At 40.2% G+C, this 14,878-nt stretch overlaps 1 protein-coding gene across 3 annotated transcripts in view; it reads right to left on the bottom strand.

The window, feature by feature from the left end:
• LOC131694152 (deoxynucleoside kinase) overlaps positions 1 to 14,878 on the bottom strand; it is a 143,814-nt gene that overhangs the window by 112,392 nt on the left and 16,544 nt on the right. The window contains exon 2 of one of the 3 annotated variants that reach the window (XM_058982611.1): positions 1,866 to 1,935. The exons of the other annotated variants lie outside the window; for them this stretch is intronic. Coding sequence (XP_058838594.1) covers positions 1,866 to 1,935 — 70 coding nt within the window. The remainder of the gene's footprint in view (positions 1 to 1,865; positions 1,936 to 14,878) is intronic. 3 annotated transcript variants of the gene reach the window in all.

Here is a 14,878-nt window from a genome sequence, read left to right as displayed (position 1 = left end):
TGTTCGCGCGCGATTTGGAGTTATTAAAGACTCGCGATTTGTACTGTTCGTTGTCGGGCTTAGCTTTCTGTTTCCGTTTCGCGCCGGTTTCGATTTCGTTAACCTGCTTCCCCCGGGGATTGTTCTCGTTCGCGTGGGGTTGGTATTTATACCAATAGGTGGCATCTAACCGTCTGCCAAATTTCTTGAGATCAGCCAAGTTGTCGATTTCTGACGACACCGCATGGCCTTTATATTCCGCGCGCATATTACGAAACACGATTTCAAACTTCTTGCGTTCTGTCATAGGCTTGGTTAACGAGTTGAAAATTTTCTGTATGTCCAGAAAATAATCCTGAAATTTTTCGCGTGGACCCTGCTTTCTCGCGATCGCGCGTATTTCGCTCGTGTGGTCGTGATCCGGACTCAAAAATTCCCTCTTGAGTTCTTCTTTAAGCTCTTCCCAAGATGAGAAATCATCATTCTCGAAACCCGTCATGTACCACGATTTCGCCGGTCCACTAAACAGATGAATTGCTGAACGGAACAATTCTCTGGTGGACATATTTTCCGACTTCGCGTAGAACTCAACTTCCCGTAAAAATTTCATTAACAACTGACCGTCATCGGACCCGTCGTATTTTAGTCTCCAGTCTGACACTGGTCTACACTTCCCTGATCTCGGTCCTGGTCTATACTCCCGACGATTATTATTAACCCTGACATTTCGATTCGATCTCCGCGAGCTATATTGCGTTCTATCCGTCGAGCAACCGGATTCGGTTTCAGACGATGTCTCTGAAACTGGTTTACTTTTTCGCGACGACTTGGGTGACGAACTCTTATTTTTGCTTTCGACGAAAATTTCCCTATTCTTGTCAATCACAGGGTCTACTTGGTTGGACGCACTATCTGCTGCACTAAAATGAAGCACTTTCTGAGCAGGCCATGTTTGCATTTGTGGGGGTCCAAACATCCATGGGTATGCACCAGGTTGCGTCATCAATGGGAACCAATTGTTCATTGGAATATTCCAACCAGTCGAAAAATTGTCTAATGATTTAAGGTTTCGTTTTAAATGTTCTACCGGGGTTACGAAATCGTTATCGTCGTTTTGACTAGACGACGCAGTTGATTTCCTATCGATATTCGAACCGGCGGGGCCGATGGACATATTCGCCATCGACTGATTTAATTGGGTTGCAATTTCTTGCTGGCCTATTGCCGAGAAAAAAGAGAAATGCATATTAAACGCACCGCGAATGCACGACACTAGCGAATCTACATCGTTTAAATCTTCCTCCTCATCCGTATTTTCCGCCACTCGTTTAACGCGCGCGAAGCAATGTACAAGCCTAGTTTTTAACGCTTCACGTGACCCTTCGTATCTTCTGGGATTTCTTAAATAATCTCTAATGTCCTTAATCTTTCTATCTATAAGCTTGATCTCTTCATCGACCGTTGTATCAAGCCGATTGAAATCAATATCGCGGATATCACTGTTCTTCTCTATTTTAATCTGTTCCCTCAAACGCCGCGCGAGGGCTGCTCGCGTTTCAGCTTCCGTAAATTCTATTCCGCGGATCGCGAGCTCGTGTGCGATTTCATCCCTTTCCAGGTGATGAACGAGCAAACTTTTATACAGAATATCAAATTCAACATCCATTTTCCGAAAAACTGTATACTTTCGTTCAGAGGACGAAAATAAACTAATAAAACAGCGTTCTGTTTTGTACTCCCTCCGTAGGGATTTTGAAAAAAAAAATCTAACTGTGGGTTGTTATGTTGGGCGCCAATTTGTAGCCCCTCGACTTGCTCAGTGGGTGGTTGGAGGGGGATTATGCTCTCTACTGCTGGTATACATTCAGGGTTTTAGTTGTACTCACCACGGAACTCATTCACTTCGGGAACAGGGGAAACCGGACCATCAATCGCTGCTGCAACCAAGGTGGACAACTAAAAAGGTAAAGCAATATTTTAATATGCTCAAAAGCGATACCGTGAATGCTCTTTCAGCGGAAACATCCTAGGACGAGGACTGACGACTCCTTTCGAGTCCGGAAACCGATTCAAAGTAGTGGTGTTATTGTACGGACAATGTTATACGAGAATATACAGATGGTACAGAATTTTAATTTATACATACAATTTATTACCATACCCTAACTAAACTTAATGCTATGTGACGTCACGATTTAGCTACTTGCGGATCTTTTTATCTGGTGCAGGTTTACAGTGGTTGTGCGGCTGACTATTACAGCCATGGCAAATTCTGGTGGATCTGGGTTCGCTGGTGGCAGGAAAACGGTCCGGAACTTTGAAGGCGACAAACCTGCCGACCTCGTAATTGTACACCGTCAATAACAATGGCGGCGTTAGCACACTGGCGGAGTTGCCAAAAATGGCGGCGAATCTCCCCAGCGCGTCGGATCTAGGGTTCTTCAGCAAGGACTCTCGGTTCTCTAATCGGTTCGCTTTGAGGATTTCTGTTTGGCGTGCTTCCTGCGAAGAAACCCTTCGGACGTAGTCCGAAGCCAGAGAAAAAAAGGCCCGCTGTGGACCTGCACAGCGCAAATTAGCATATACTAAGGTGTTTCGAAACCCTATCCCGCACCATCTTTTAACCTGTTTTATGTAGCAATTTTACCTTTTTAACTTGATTTTAATTTGTATGTGATTCGTGCTTTTCAATTTCTTCGTTTTTTCTTCGTTTTGTGACACTGTTAAAATACATACAAAAATTTACAATTTGTTTTATACTAGGACAATACGCTATCACTATTTACTAACCGTACTATAACCGTTTACTTTTACTTTTAATCTGATCTATCTATATCTAAAACAAAAAAAAGAACATTATTCACACAATACACCACTTAAACTGTACAAGAAAAATCACATTGAATAATGAGCAAAAACCGCGCGCACTTCTGACTTCCTCGAATGTCGAGAACCGAAAGAACTATCTCGGCGACCGCCGAGCCTAACTCAGCTCGGATGATACCGAAAAACCTCAATTTTTGCAATATCATCCGAACTGACATTTAAATTGTCAAAACCTTGGCAGCCCTTCCAATGGCTGCGACAGCGATGGATAGCATGTTGCGCTACGTTATGCTCACACCGTTGTGATGAGACACCTTGGGTGAGCGCCTGCAACCCTTCTGCGTGAGTGACCCACCCGTCTCAGATGACAACCTGGACTTGGAAGGCCATCACTCACACATTTTGATGTTTTACACAGAGTAGGAGTTAGGGATTGGGAAAGGGAATGAGCAAACCTAGCGACACTTATCAATTTGGCAAAGCCAACTAACAACTGTCGTAACCGGTGGTTACATTTGTTTGTAATATCTAGCATGAGATCCTTTTCATTACACTCCTGATTCAGAGCGGCCGTAGTATGTGCTAGAGATGGGTCATTCGTTCGCGAACGGTTCAAGTGAACTGGTTCTTAGAAGAGAATGAGCGAACGAAAGTTCTTTTTAAAAGAACGGTAGTTCTCAATTCTCTTCAAAGTGAATGAACTGAACCTGACCCAAAGCCGTTTGGCGAATTTCTCGGATCGATTTTTAGGCGAACGAAAGAAAATGAACCGACTTGCCGTCCCACAAACCGCTCTCTGTGCTCTCCCAGAATGAAACCGGCGAAGAACGACTCACAAGCGAACGACTCATCACATTCTCTATTTCTCTAGTTATACATCATGAAGAAATCGCTACCCTTGATGAACTTGTTAAGCATACAGGGGTATAATAGTTTGGGCAGCATCTGTTTGGTTCCTCTCCAAGAATCGAATGTTTTGAGAGACATTCGCTAGATACAAGTAAAATATCAGCTGAACGGAAGAACGGTTCATCTGAACTAGTTCTTTTTACAGAACTGTTCAGTCGGGAATGGTTCTTCGAAGTGAACTGTTTCGCCCATCTCTAGTATGTGCTTCAGACAATAACTTCTGGGTAAACATTAGTTATTAGAATTCATTGTCCGCTCCGAACCCATAACATTTCTTAGAATTTTTATTACATAGAGAATTTTAGCATATTTGAACAAAAAATGTCTTATTCAATTCAATAATACAATGTTTATTGCTCCAAACGGCAAAATTGATGGAATGAGCATTTTTTTCATTGAAACAATAATTAACTTTTAATCTCAATAAACATTTCCAGTTTGAATAATTTTACAATCATTGCAATAAAATATTTTTAGAAAAGAGAACGATGTTTGTTACTGAAATGGTTTTATTAAATTCAATAAATAAATGTATTTTCTTTCTAGCAATATTTTTTCACTGAATAAAGTCCATATCATTCACGCAAAAGAATAGGGATCTTTAATTTGGAAAAATTGTGCCAGTTTTTCATATGTATTGATAGCGGGTGTCCTTACGAGTACACTCATATCATTCTTAAACCTTAATTATTCTTTTATGATTTTTAAATTTAAAAAAACCAAATTAAACTCAACCAGCAAACTGACAGTTGTCCTACTAAATGACGTATCTGCAAATATCTTGTTCGCCTCATTGTTAACTGGGACAGCACCCCACACAGCATGATCTGGTACTTTGTCAATCCGCTAGCAACCTGCCATCCCAAGTTTCATCTGCAAACTATGGTAGATCTGATAAGGCAATCTATAGGGTCGTGCAAGTCGCATGGGTTTGGATGTGTTATTGTCCTAAAAGGAAACAAACTAAAAAATGTTTTTTTTAATAGTTTCAGGCCAAAAAATTGAAAAAGGACTGAGATATTAACTCACGGTACTAATCTGCATCAGAATATGCCTTAACCCGCACACCCCTAAAGATCCCTATTGTGCATGTTTGATTCTATAAATTATTTCTTCATTTTTAATCGATAAAAATTCTTTATTGTGAACCAAGGAATTTATTAAACCAAACTTATTTTTTTGGGTAGATCAACCAAAATATCTTTTGAATCTATCTTACAAGTTTTTTTATCTGTGCTTTTCGAAGATCGACAAAATTATTGTTTGTTCCAAACAAATCAGTGATTCTAACAAAAGCATGCAGCTAATTGATTCAAAAGGACTGATGCATTACATCAACAGTCCTTGTTGAATTGAAACAAATAAATAATAAAAGTTGCTACGAAGAAGAAAACTTTTTCCACGTACGTCAATGCTGGAAAAATGCGCTATTTTTAATTCAGGGAATTCAGTTTTCGGTGAATTCGTATAGTGCTCAGATTTTCCGGATTCGAAGGGCGCAAGTGCAGCTTGAAAATAATCATTATGTCGCACAAAGGTTAGTGAATAAATGAAGTTGAATGCACACGGTGCGTTTTATGATGCCTTCCTCTATTCCAGGACTCAATCAAAACACCCTTTGTGGCTTTAAAACGACAATCGCAGAACTGAAAACACGTCACCGCACCAGAGATAAATAATACCCGTTCGAGAGGGCAGTTTCCTGTACTTCACAATCTCTGGTCCAACAGGAAGACACAGCGTATTCGTGCGCCTTCTTCAATCTTTTTGGAAAAGCCGAGACTCTGAAGCACTACATTATAGCGCATATCTGGAATAAACCACGCGCACGGCCAAAGGTACTACATAAAGGGACGGTGATTGGAATCGTATGCGCTGCATGTAATAAAATTTCATTTCATTCAAAGCAAACCTACTCCGGAACAGGTTTGGAATCCCTTATGGATTCTCGCTCAAATGCAACTAACGATTGAGTCGGAATCGGTTGTTGCCTTTGAGCTGGAACTCATAATGAATCCATTCAGAATTCCTAATCGATCCCGGAATGGGTTTGACTGGGCCATACTGCATCCATTCAAGATTCCGAAGCGCTTCCAGAATGATTTGACTGCGTAAAATTAATGCCTTTGTAGCCTGTTTTTAGAGAAAGGCCAATAAGTCAATGGCAAGTATTTACTTTGTGAGGTTCATTTGTACTGATGTTATCTGTTGTCAGCGAGTAATGGTTTGTTCTAAATTTGTCACCATGCCAGTTGGCCTTTGGTTCCTATTAAAGAATAGGCATATTTTATATACAATAAAATTGGTTTTGCTTCAATATTTGCTATGCATTGATTCAAATATTTGTTGTGTTTAAAACAATAAAAGATATTATTTGATTTAACAAAAATGTTTTTTTGTATTGAACATTTGACATGCATTGATCCAAATATTTTATTAGTTTTATTCAACAAAATAAGCTCATAGATTCAACAAAGTTGTATGTTGTTTCGATTGTTGTTATGATAAAATCAATAAAAAATTTTGTTGGTCCAACTGTTTTCCATGTTTGATCCAATAAATTCTTCAGAATTATTTCAACAATTGTTTTATTTATATATACATGTATTTTTATTGAACACAGAACAACTTGGTAAATTTATTATTTCAACCCTCATATTATTTGACATTAAAAATTATTTTTCTGCGTGTTGAAAAAAACGATTATTTTATTGCATGATTGCAAAAAAGTGTAACGTAACTATAATAACAACTACCGGTGTAAAAACAGATTATTATTTTGGCAACCTATTTACCAACGACCGGTGCGAAAACGGGTGTCTAAATAAAATATTATCGTTTAGCGTAATCAAAATACACACGCATTTGCTTACGCACCGGTGCTGATAGTCTTAGAACGGTTGGTTTCAAAATCGTCCATTGAAGGACGTTCGTTGGACCAATTTGGACAACGTCCAAATAACCGTTCAACAAACGTCCATCGGACCCGTGTTGAACGATTTTGAAACATTTTTTTTACGTCTCAGTGGGTAGTAAGCGATTTCTGGAGCCAGCGTGGAGCCCAAACCCAGTTAAGCTCAGCCGGAAATGAACCGGGATTCTGGCTGGTTCCAGTTCGTATTCCGGCTCCAGTGACACAACCGATTCTAGTTAGAATCGGTTGTTGCACTGGAGCCGGAATACGAACTGGAACCAGCCAGAATTCCAGTTCATTTCCGGCTGAACTTTACTGGGAAGGACGTCTTCGAATTTGACTAATGGGATACTGTTTTCGTTACCACAGGGCCCATTTCACAGTGTTGGCATTATGATCAATGCAAGTTGCCTAATAAAATAATTTGAATTCGTCGATTCTGTATCGTAAATATTTACTATATTTAATAACGTTGAATATTTGAATAATAAAGACTCAACATATTAATCATTTGTTTACCATTCATATATTAGTTTCTTTTCGATCGAATATCTGTAAATAGAATTCATATGAATCAAAATCTTTTCGAATTCTTTCTGAAGAACAATTGTATTTATATGTGTATTTGTGGCGTTAGCCTGTTAGCGTATTTGCCATATTCAAATTTACTATTCTCGTGTATGATTAGAATGTCACTGACCTGTGATTCTGCGATTTATTGTCGTTTTGCTTGAGGCAAAAACTAACTCAGTTTCGGACCTAACAGCTGTCAAACCGTTTGTTTGCAGCCAGTTTCGAACCTACGTTATGCGCCATAGAACTGAAAATCGAGTTGGGTTCCAACCTGAAATATATTTCGGTTTCGCTCACACCTGCTCACACCACCGCTGTTTTGCAAGGACCCAACTCAGTTCCATTAAAAACGTTTGTTTGAAACAACTAACCTGGGTCTCAGTCGAAAACGACATGTAAATCTAAACATTCACCTGGAATCGGCGAAAAATCAAGCACTATTTGATTTTTTTTGAGGAAAAACTAAAAGACATACGAACTTCTGCTTTTGAACTCCTTAAATAAAGTGTGTAGTCTGCAGACTGTCCTATAACGAGTCGTTCACATGGCAAGATGGCGGAAAGGTGAGTCGAATAGATTTATGAATGTTAGTTTGTTCGTGCGGTCTGGTATGATATGCTGGCCAGATTTTCTAGAAATATGTAGTGTTTGATATGGCGAAATGTTTGTTAATGAAACGGACATTGCGTATTATAGCAACATATCTAAATATGAAAAAGAAATTGGCTGCACTGCCAACATCACTACCCACTGAGACGTCCAAAAAATTGTTTCAAAATCGTTCAACACGGGTCCAACTCTGGACGTTCGTTGAACGGTTATTTGGACGTTGTCCAAATTGGTCCAACGAACGTCCTTCATTGGACGATTTTGAAACCAACCGTTCTTAGAGGGTAGCCGCATCCTAGGATACCCTCTAAGAACGGTTGGTTTCAAAATCGTCCAATGAAGGACGTTCGTTGGACCAATTTGGACAACGTCCAAATAACCGTTCAACGAACGTCCATCGTTGCACCCGTGTTGAACGATTTTGAAACAATTTTTTGGACGTCTCAGTGGGTAGGATCCGCCAGCTGGCTTTTTCTTATATTTTGCTAATCCCTGCTGAAAACGGCATACCCCCACTCGACCAATGTTGCCAAAACATTTGTTTTGTTACAGTCGTGTCCAAAACTTAAATTGTTCTGATTAAAATATTCTATATTATGTATTAATTTCACGCTCCGGGAAAAATCAATGATTTAGTCTTTATATCCGCATTTAAATGATCATTACGGGTCTTCCATCAGAATACAGCAAAGCAAAATAATATATATTTGTTGTTGGCCATTACGAAAAATATTTCCATGCTCTTCATTTTTGTAAGTTGCTTTCTGAGTCGAGCAACCTCATTCACAAGATCAATCTTCTCTGTTCGCATTAGGTTTAAATATTCTAAAACTACTTTTTGCAAGGCTTAATTTTTGTTTAGTTTATATAGGTTCCAGTACTTCATGTGATTTTTTCGGAGAAAACAGCAGTAGAAAATAACACGCTCCTATTTACACCGATGATTGATGCAGTTGAAAACTGTAAAATTCAACTGTATCGATAATACTAAAAGAAGAACAACAAGCGATTTCCAGGATAACTTTCTCACGGTTTGCCCCAAAGTATTGCGAATCTTTTCTTAAATCCACATTGCGACTTTTCAGCCATGTGCCACCGGGCCGTGCGTTGAATTACGCGCCCATCTAGTTTGCATCAGTGCGAGTAAGAAAACATTTTGACGTTTGTTTTTGTTTCGACCGCACTCGTGTGTATCCCATATAGCAACAACTCGACGAAATGCTATATTATCTCGCGATAGACAATACTCCCAATTTACTCGGCGCTGGAACAAAGACAATTTTTACATGAAGTTGAAATAATTTTCATACTTAGGCTAAATAGTCAGTCACTCGGTTAGACTTCGAAAAGAGACATTTCCGCATTAATCCGCACACCTCGCTACCGGATCTCTCGGAAACCTGTAGAACTTCAGTTCTGGATAATATGTTTGAATTCGTCTGCCAGAAAATGCCTTGCACTTCATAATTACAGACGGATGTTATGGAAAGAAAGCGGAATCTCAAGAAAACAAAAAAAAAAACGGTAAACAAACGTCGTTTTACGTTTTATATCACAATACGACAACACTTCCAAGCAGCCCTTTAGTACTTTTAGTTTCCAAGCCGAACGTTTGCCAATGTCACTTTCGTCCAATCACGAGCTGGTTCAGAATTGGTTCAAAAACAGGGGACAGAGCTGGCGGATCCTATCCTATGCCGCATCCCACTCAGACGTCCAAAAAATTGTTTCAAAATAGTTCAACATGAGTCCCGACGGGTCCAACGATGAACGTTTGTTGAACGGTTATTTGGACGTTGTCCAAATTGGTCCAACGAAGTCCTTCATTGGACGATTTTGCAATCAACCGTTCTGTCATCAATTATTCAGCAGGGCACAACTGTCATCAATTATTCAGCAGGGCACAAAAAGCAAGAAAACCAAAAGCAAGAAAACCAAAAATAAAAGGCCAGTTGTCTCGTCCAAAGCCTTAGTATAAAGGTACGCAGTGTGCAGAAAGTGAAGCCGAAAAAAGTCTACCTATCGAGCAAAATTAGAATCCAACTTTGCTGCAGAGGTATCAGAGATGGATTCCAATTGTGCTCGATAGGAAGACTTTTTTTGACGTCACTCTTTGCGCAACTGTTCTCCATAGACTAGTCTCGTCTTGTCATAGACTTATCCAGCTGCGTTAGTATTATGCCGTTTCGACGTTTGAATTGGGAGGAAAACATCATTTGCACTGCGAATTGGGAGGAAAACAAACCGCTTGTGGACTTAAGGGGAGGGCGGTAGTAGAGCACTCTAGTTAGAGTGTGGCCAAGAGGCCATGACGTATCCAAACGAACATGGAATTTGACGTATACATAATAGAAATACGTCAAATTTCATGTTCATTTGGATACGTCAGGGCCTCTTGGCCACACTCCAACTAGAGTGCTCTAGGCGGTCGTCAGATATCCCTCTAAGAACGGTTGGTTTTAAAATCGTCCAATGAAGGACGTTCCTAGGACCAATTTGGACAACGTCCAAATAACCGTTCAACAAACGTCCATCGTTGGACCCGTGTTGAACGATTTTGAAACAATTTTTTGGACGTCTCAGTGGGATCTCAATAGTGCTCGATTGGCTCCGGCATTCAGGGTGGCCAGATAGAATTCCTTAATATCGGTAGGGTCACTAAAACTTTATCGGTAGGCCGGGTTGTTGTTCCAAAAACGTAGCACAGAGAACAGACATCCATGATCGAACAAAAATATTTAAAAAACATCTGTAAACATTTGAATTAATATACGATAAACACTAGCGCCGCCACACCAACCTATCCTAACTATCCGTCAAATCCATTCCGGAACCGCTTCGAAATCCTGAATGGATTCAGGATGGAATCTTGCTCAAAGAAAACGACCGATTCCGGCTCTATCGGTTGATGCATTTGAGCAGGAATTCATGCTGGAAGTCCGAACCGGTTCCGGACTAGTTTGATTGGGTAGAGGAATAACCGCTGTCAATTCTGTCGAACTCAGCCACAAAAAACATGACGACAGTAGCGCACCTGGTTTGGATATCCCAACTACATTCGAAACCGTTAGAGATTTTACACAAGTTGAATGCTGAAGATGGACGTTTGTTCTCTGTGAACGTAGTGTTGACATAGAATTTTAAAATACTGAAAACACAGATCTCAGACCAAATCCAACCCAAAAATGAATGTTATGTCCAAAATCAATAAAAATCGGTAGTTTTCGGTAGGGATAACAAAATATCGGTAGTATTTCCTTGGACGTCTGTGAATCGGTAGGGAAGACAAAAATCGGCAAGACTACCGATAAATCGGTAGGTCTGGCCACCCTGACGGCATTTGACATGTTCAGTGTCTCCGCCTATAACTATGAATATAGTACAAGGTAAAAAAAAAACTTTACCCATTTTATGTATTCAAATTGCCCATTTTCGGAAGTTATTCGAGCTGTCAAAAAAAAATTTGTTTCTAGCAATGAGTACTTTTTATCACAGATAACAGACGTTTAGTCTCGATTTGAATCGTGTGTAAATACCCGCTACTGAAATTCCGAATAAATCAGACGTCTGAAACATGTTTGGCAAACGTTTGCAGATGGCGCAGTGATCATTACAATGCAATTAGAGTGCAGCTGTCAAACACGTGTAGCAAACAGTTGCGCAGATGGCAATAGCGAAACACGGATTTTCAACGTATATCAATTTGAAAGTTTACACAGGTTTTTGAAGAAATTTTGTTCTAGCCTAAACGTCTGTTATCTGTGTTTTTATCCATTTCACAACTACTCGATGAGGTAATGTCAATGGGTATATTGATCTTGATAATGGGTGAAAAATCCTTAAGCATTATTTCAAGCGAGTTAACCTGCAAACTAAGGATCGTAGTGGAACCTGCAAATTATCGCCCTGCATCGGAGTCCGTGGCGGAAACGGAACATTTCGGCAATGCTCCGAAAACAACGTCTGTTTAGACTACTGAGGATGTTGAAAATATGCGCCAGTTTGGCATTTTTAGAGCACCCAAAATATCCAGCCATCAAAAATATATCCAGTTGGCGGTTTTATTTTGTTAAGTAGTTTTAGAATAGGATTTCTATCTAGATTCCTATACTTTTATAAGGAAACAATAATGTGAAATGAATGTTATTTTGTTTTTTTAAATTCAGAAATAATTCTATTGACAGTATTTTTCATTCTGGCGCGAATTTCATGAATGGGTATTTTTTACGCATTTTGTTGTAACAGTTCTGCGAAAAATAATGGGTGAAACATACCCAGGTTGACGTACGAGGTCTGTGCTCATTTATGGGTACAAACGCTTTAGGGGCGATCCATAAATGACGTAGCATTTTTTGAGTGATTTTTAACACCCCCCTCCCCCATCGTAGCATTTCGTCACAAACCTCTAAATACCCCCTGGTAATTACATAGCTTGACGGTAATTCCCCCTCCCCCTTGTCCGCGCAATTTTTTTTAAAATATAAAAAAACGATGTTAGTTATTCCCCTTTAAAAAAGCTACGTAGCATGACATGACCCCCTACCCCCTGTCGTCACACATCATCACAAAATACGAAGATTCGTTGTGACGGATCGTCCAGGCATGAATCCATGTTGGTCGCTAGAAATGTAGAAATTTTTATGGACAGGAACCATGAACGACTGCTTCCAAATTGCAGGAAATTTCGAATCAGCGAACGATTGGTTGAATATTCTGCATAGCGGTTCTGCAAGGGCACCAATGTTACGGCATAGCACCACAGAAGGAATGCCGTCAGGGCCAGGCGAGAATGTACTTTTTAATTTCTTTGCGGCTTTTGTAACCATTGCAGGTGTAACCTCAAAGCTATCAAAATCTAATAGGTTACCTGGAACATTTAATAGTGCTAAATCTAGTTCTGATGACGTAACCGATTGCGCAGCAAATATTGACGAAAAATGAGTAGCAAACAATTCGCATTTCTCATCGCTTATTGATGACTCCACATTGGGGAGAAAAACATTAGATGGAATTGAGGAAAGCTTTCTCTTCGAGTTCACATAGTTCCAAAATTTTTTTGGATTTCGTTTCAACCCAGATTGCACCCGCAAAACGTACGATTTATACAGCGAGGAATTCAGCTGACGATACTCATTACATGCAAGATGAAAGTTGCGTTTGTTTTCAAATGAGCGGTGATGTCGTAACCTACGCTGGGAAGCATTACGTTTCCGTTTTAACTTTCTTAGAAGACGCGTGCTCCATACGGGGAAAGTAGCGGGGCGACGGACCGGTACATTCGCATCCATCCAATTGTTTAACACAGCACAAAACGTTTCAGCCATATCGTCAGAGTTCTGTCCATCCAAAAGAACTGCCCAATCGATTACTGACAGAGTATTCAAAAGTGCATCGAAATCGATTTTGTTATAGTCCAACGGCAACAACTCGCAATCAGTATTATCATAGGTTGATTCACACATGTCTGGTACCAAAGATGGTAGGCTAATCACCAACGGCGGATGATGAAGATCAACGGGCAGCAGCGGTGAAATAGAACACATTACTTCAATCGGCATATCCAGTGAGCAAAAGATCAAGTCAAGTGTGCGCTCAAAATGATTGCGTATGAGATTGGTCTGATGCAAGTTAAGAAAGTCCATACCATCAACCAATAAGGAGCCTGCAGCAGATAGGACCACTGAGTCACACGGGCGATTTCCATCATCATCCCTCATCCAGGATATCCTAGGCTGGTTATAGTCACCGCAAACTAGTACATGATCTGTGTCGGATCCATTTTCACACAATTCATGGATCGATTGAATATGCGCATTCAGTATGCCAACATCCTTACTCTTGTCGGGGGGAACATAAATGGCACACAATAACAGTCGTTTGGATCCAATGGTCATCGACACACACACTTGCTCTAACGTTTCTCCTCTGGTTACATTCACATTAGAGCTGATGAATCGATGATGCACAGCAATCAGCACGCCTCCAAAACCTGCTTTGGTGCTATTTTTCGAGCTCCGGTCGCAGCGGTATACGCTGTAGTTGCTTCCAAAAAGCTGTGACGAATTAATAGCTGCATTGAGACTCGTCTCGATCAAAATGATGACATCTAAGTTACAGTCCAGTGTGTTACAGTAGAAATCGTCGATCTTAGTCCGAATTCCTCTTATATTCTGATAATAAATCCACAGATGCCGATCATCACGGGTCGGGTGCTGCAATTGGGAAGCATCAGGTCCGGAAATATTTGGTACAGTAGAAAGATACTTGCCTTTGGTGGAAACCCTAGGGTTCCCACCATCAACAGAAACTCGCAGAGAATAATTATTACCGATTGAGGAAACCCTAGAGTCTCCACCGTCAGGAGGAAGAAGCCTTACATAGTTGTCAGGATGAAGTGGTTTTACGGTAACTGAAGATTGCGATTTATTGCTTCTTGGTTTTTTGAGTAGTCGACGAATTCACGAAATAAAATTCCTTCCGGCCAAGTAGTAGCGTCAAGAGCAAGTTCCTTTATTGATGGATCCAGACCAATTTTGAAGGACACATACGTTAAATTAGTTGTATCCATATTCTTTGGGACCAGACGCACAATATCAGCTGGTTCAGTTGATTTCAAACAGCGTGAGACAATTTTATGCATGTCATCAACAGTAACTAAAGGATGCAAGCCGGATAAATAGAGCCAAAATTTCGGCGGGCGAGCCGCAGGTGTCAGAGAAGGAGCAGACAAATCGCTGAAGTCGATGGTATTTGTTCCACGATCTGATGGTACACTGATAGGTTGTCCTTCATTACCACGACGGCGCTTAATGCTGAGTTTTGGCCAGGCAATCTTTGAGCGAATCGAAAGTTTATCTGCAGAAGCATCCATCGAAATGCAACGATCGACTTTATCACTTAGCTTTTCAACTAGCTTGAACAGTTGTTCAACCTGGGACGGCAGACCACCTTCAATTGGCGAAGTGGTTTCGGGAGCAGTCTTATCGGACAGATCTTTCTACTACTTATCTACTATTATCTACTCACATATACTTACCAGTATACTAGGTAATCACCACCAACTTATAA

This window comes from Topomyia yanbarensis, chromosome 1, assembly GCF_030247195.1.
Source record: "Topomyia yanbarensis strain Yona2022 chromosome 1, ASM3024719v1, whole genome shotgun sequence".
NCBI classification, from domain to species: domain Eukaryota; kingdom Metazoa; phylum Arthropoda; class Insecta; order Diptera; family Culicidae; genus Topomyia; species Topomyia yanbarensis.
The sequence above is the reverse complement of the archived record's forward strand: the minus strand, read 5'-3'. Positions and strand labels throughout refer to the sequence as shown.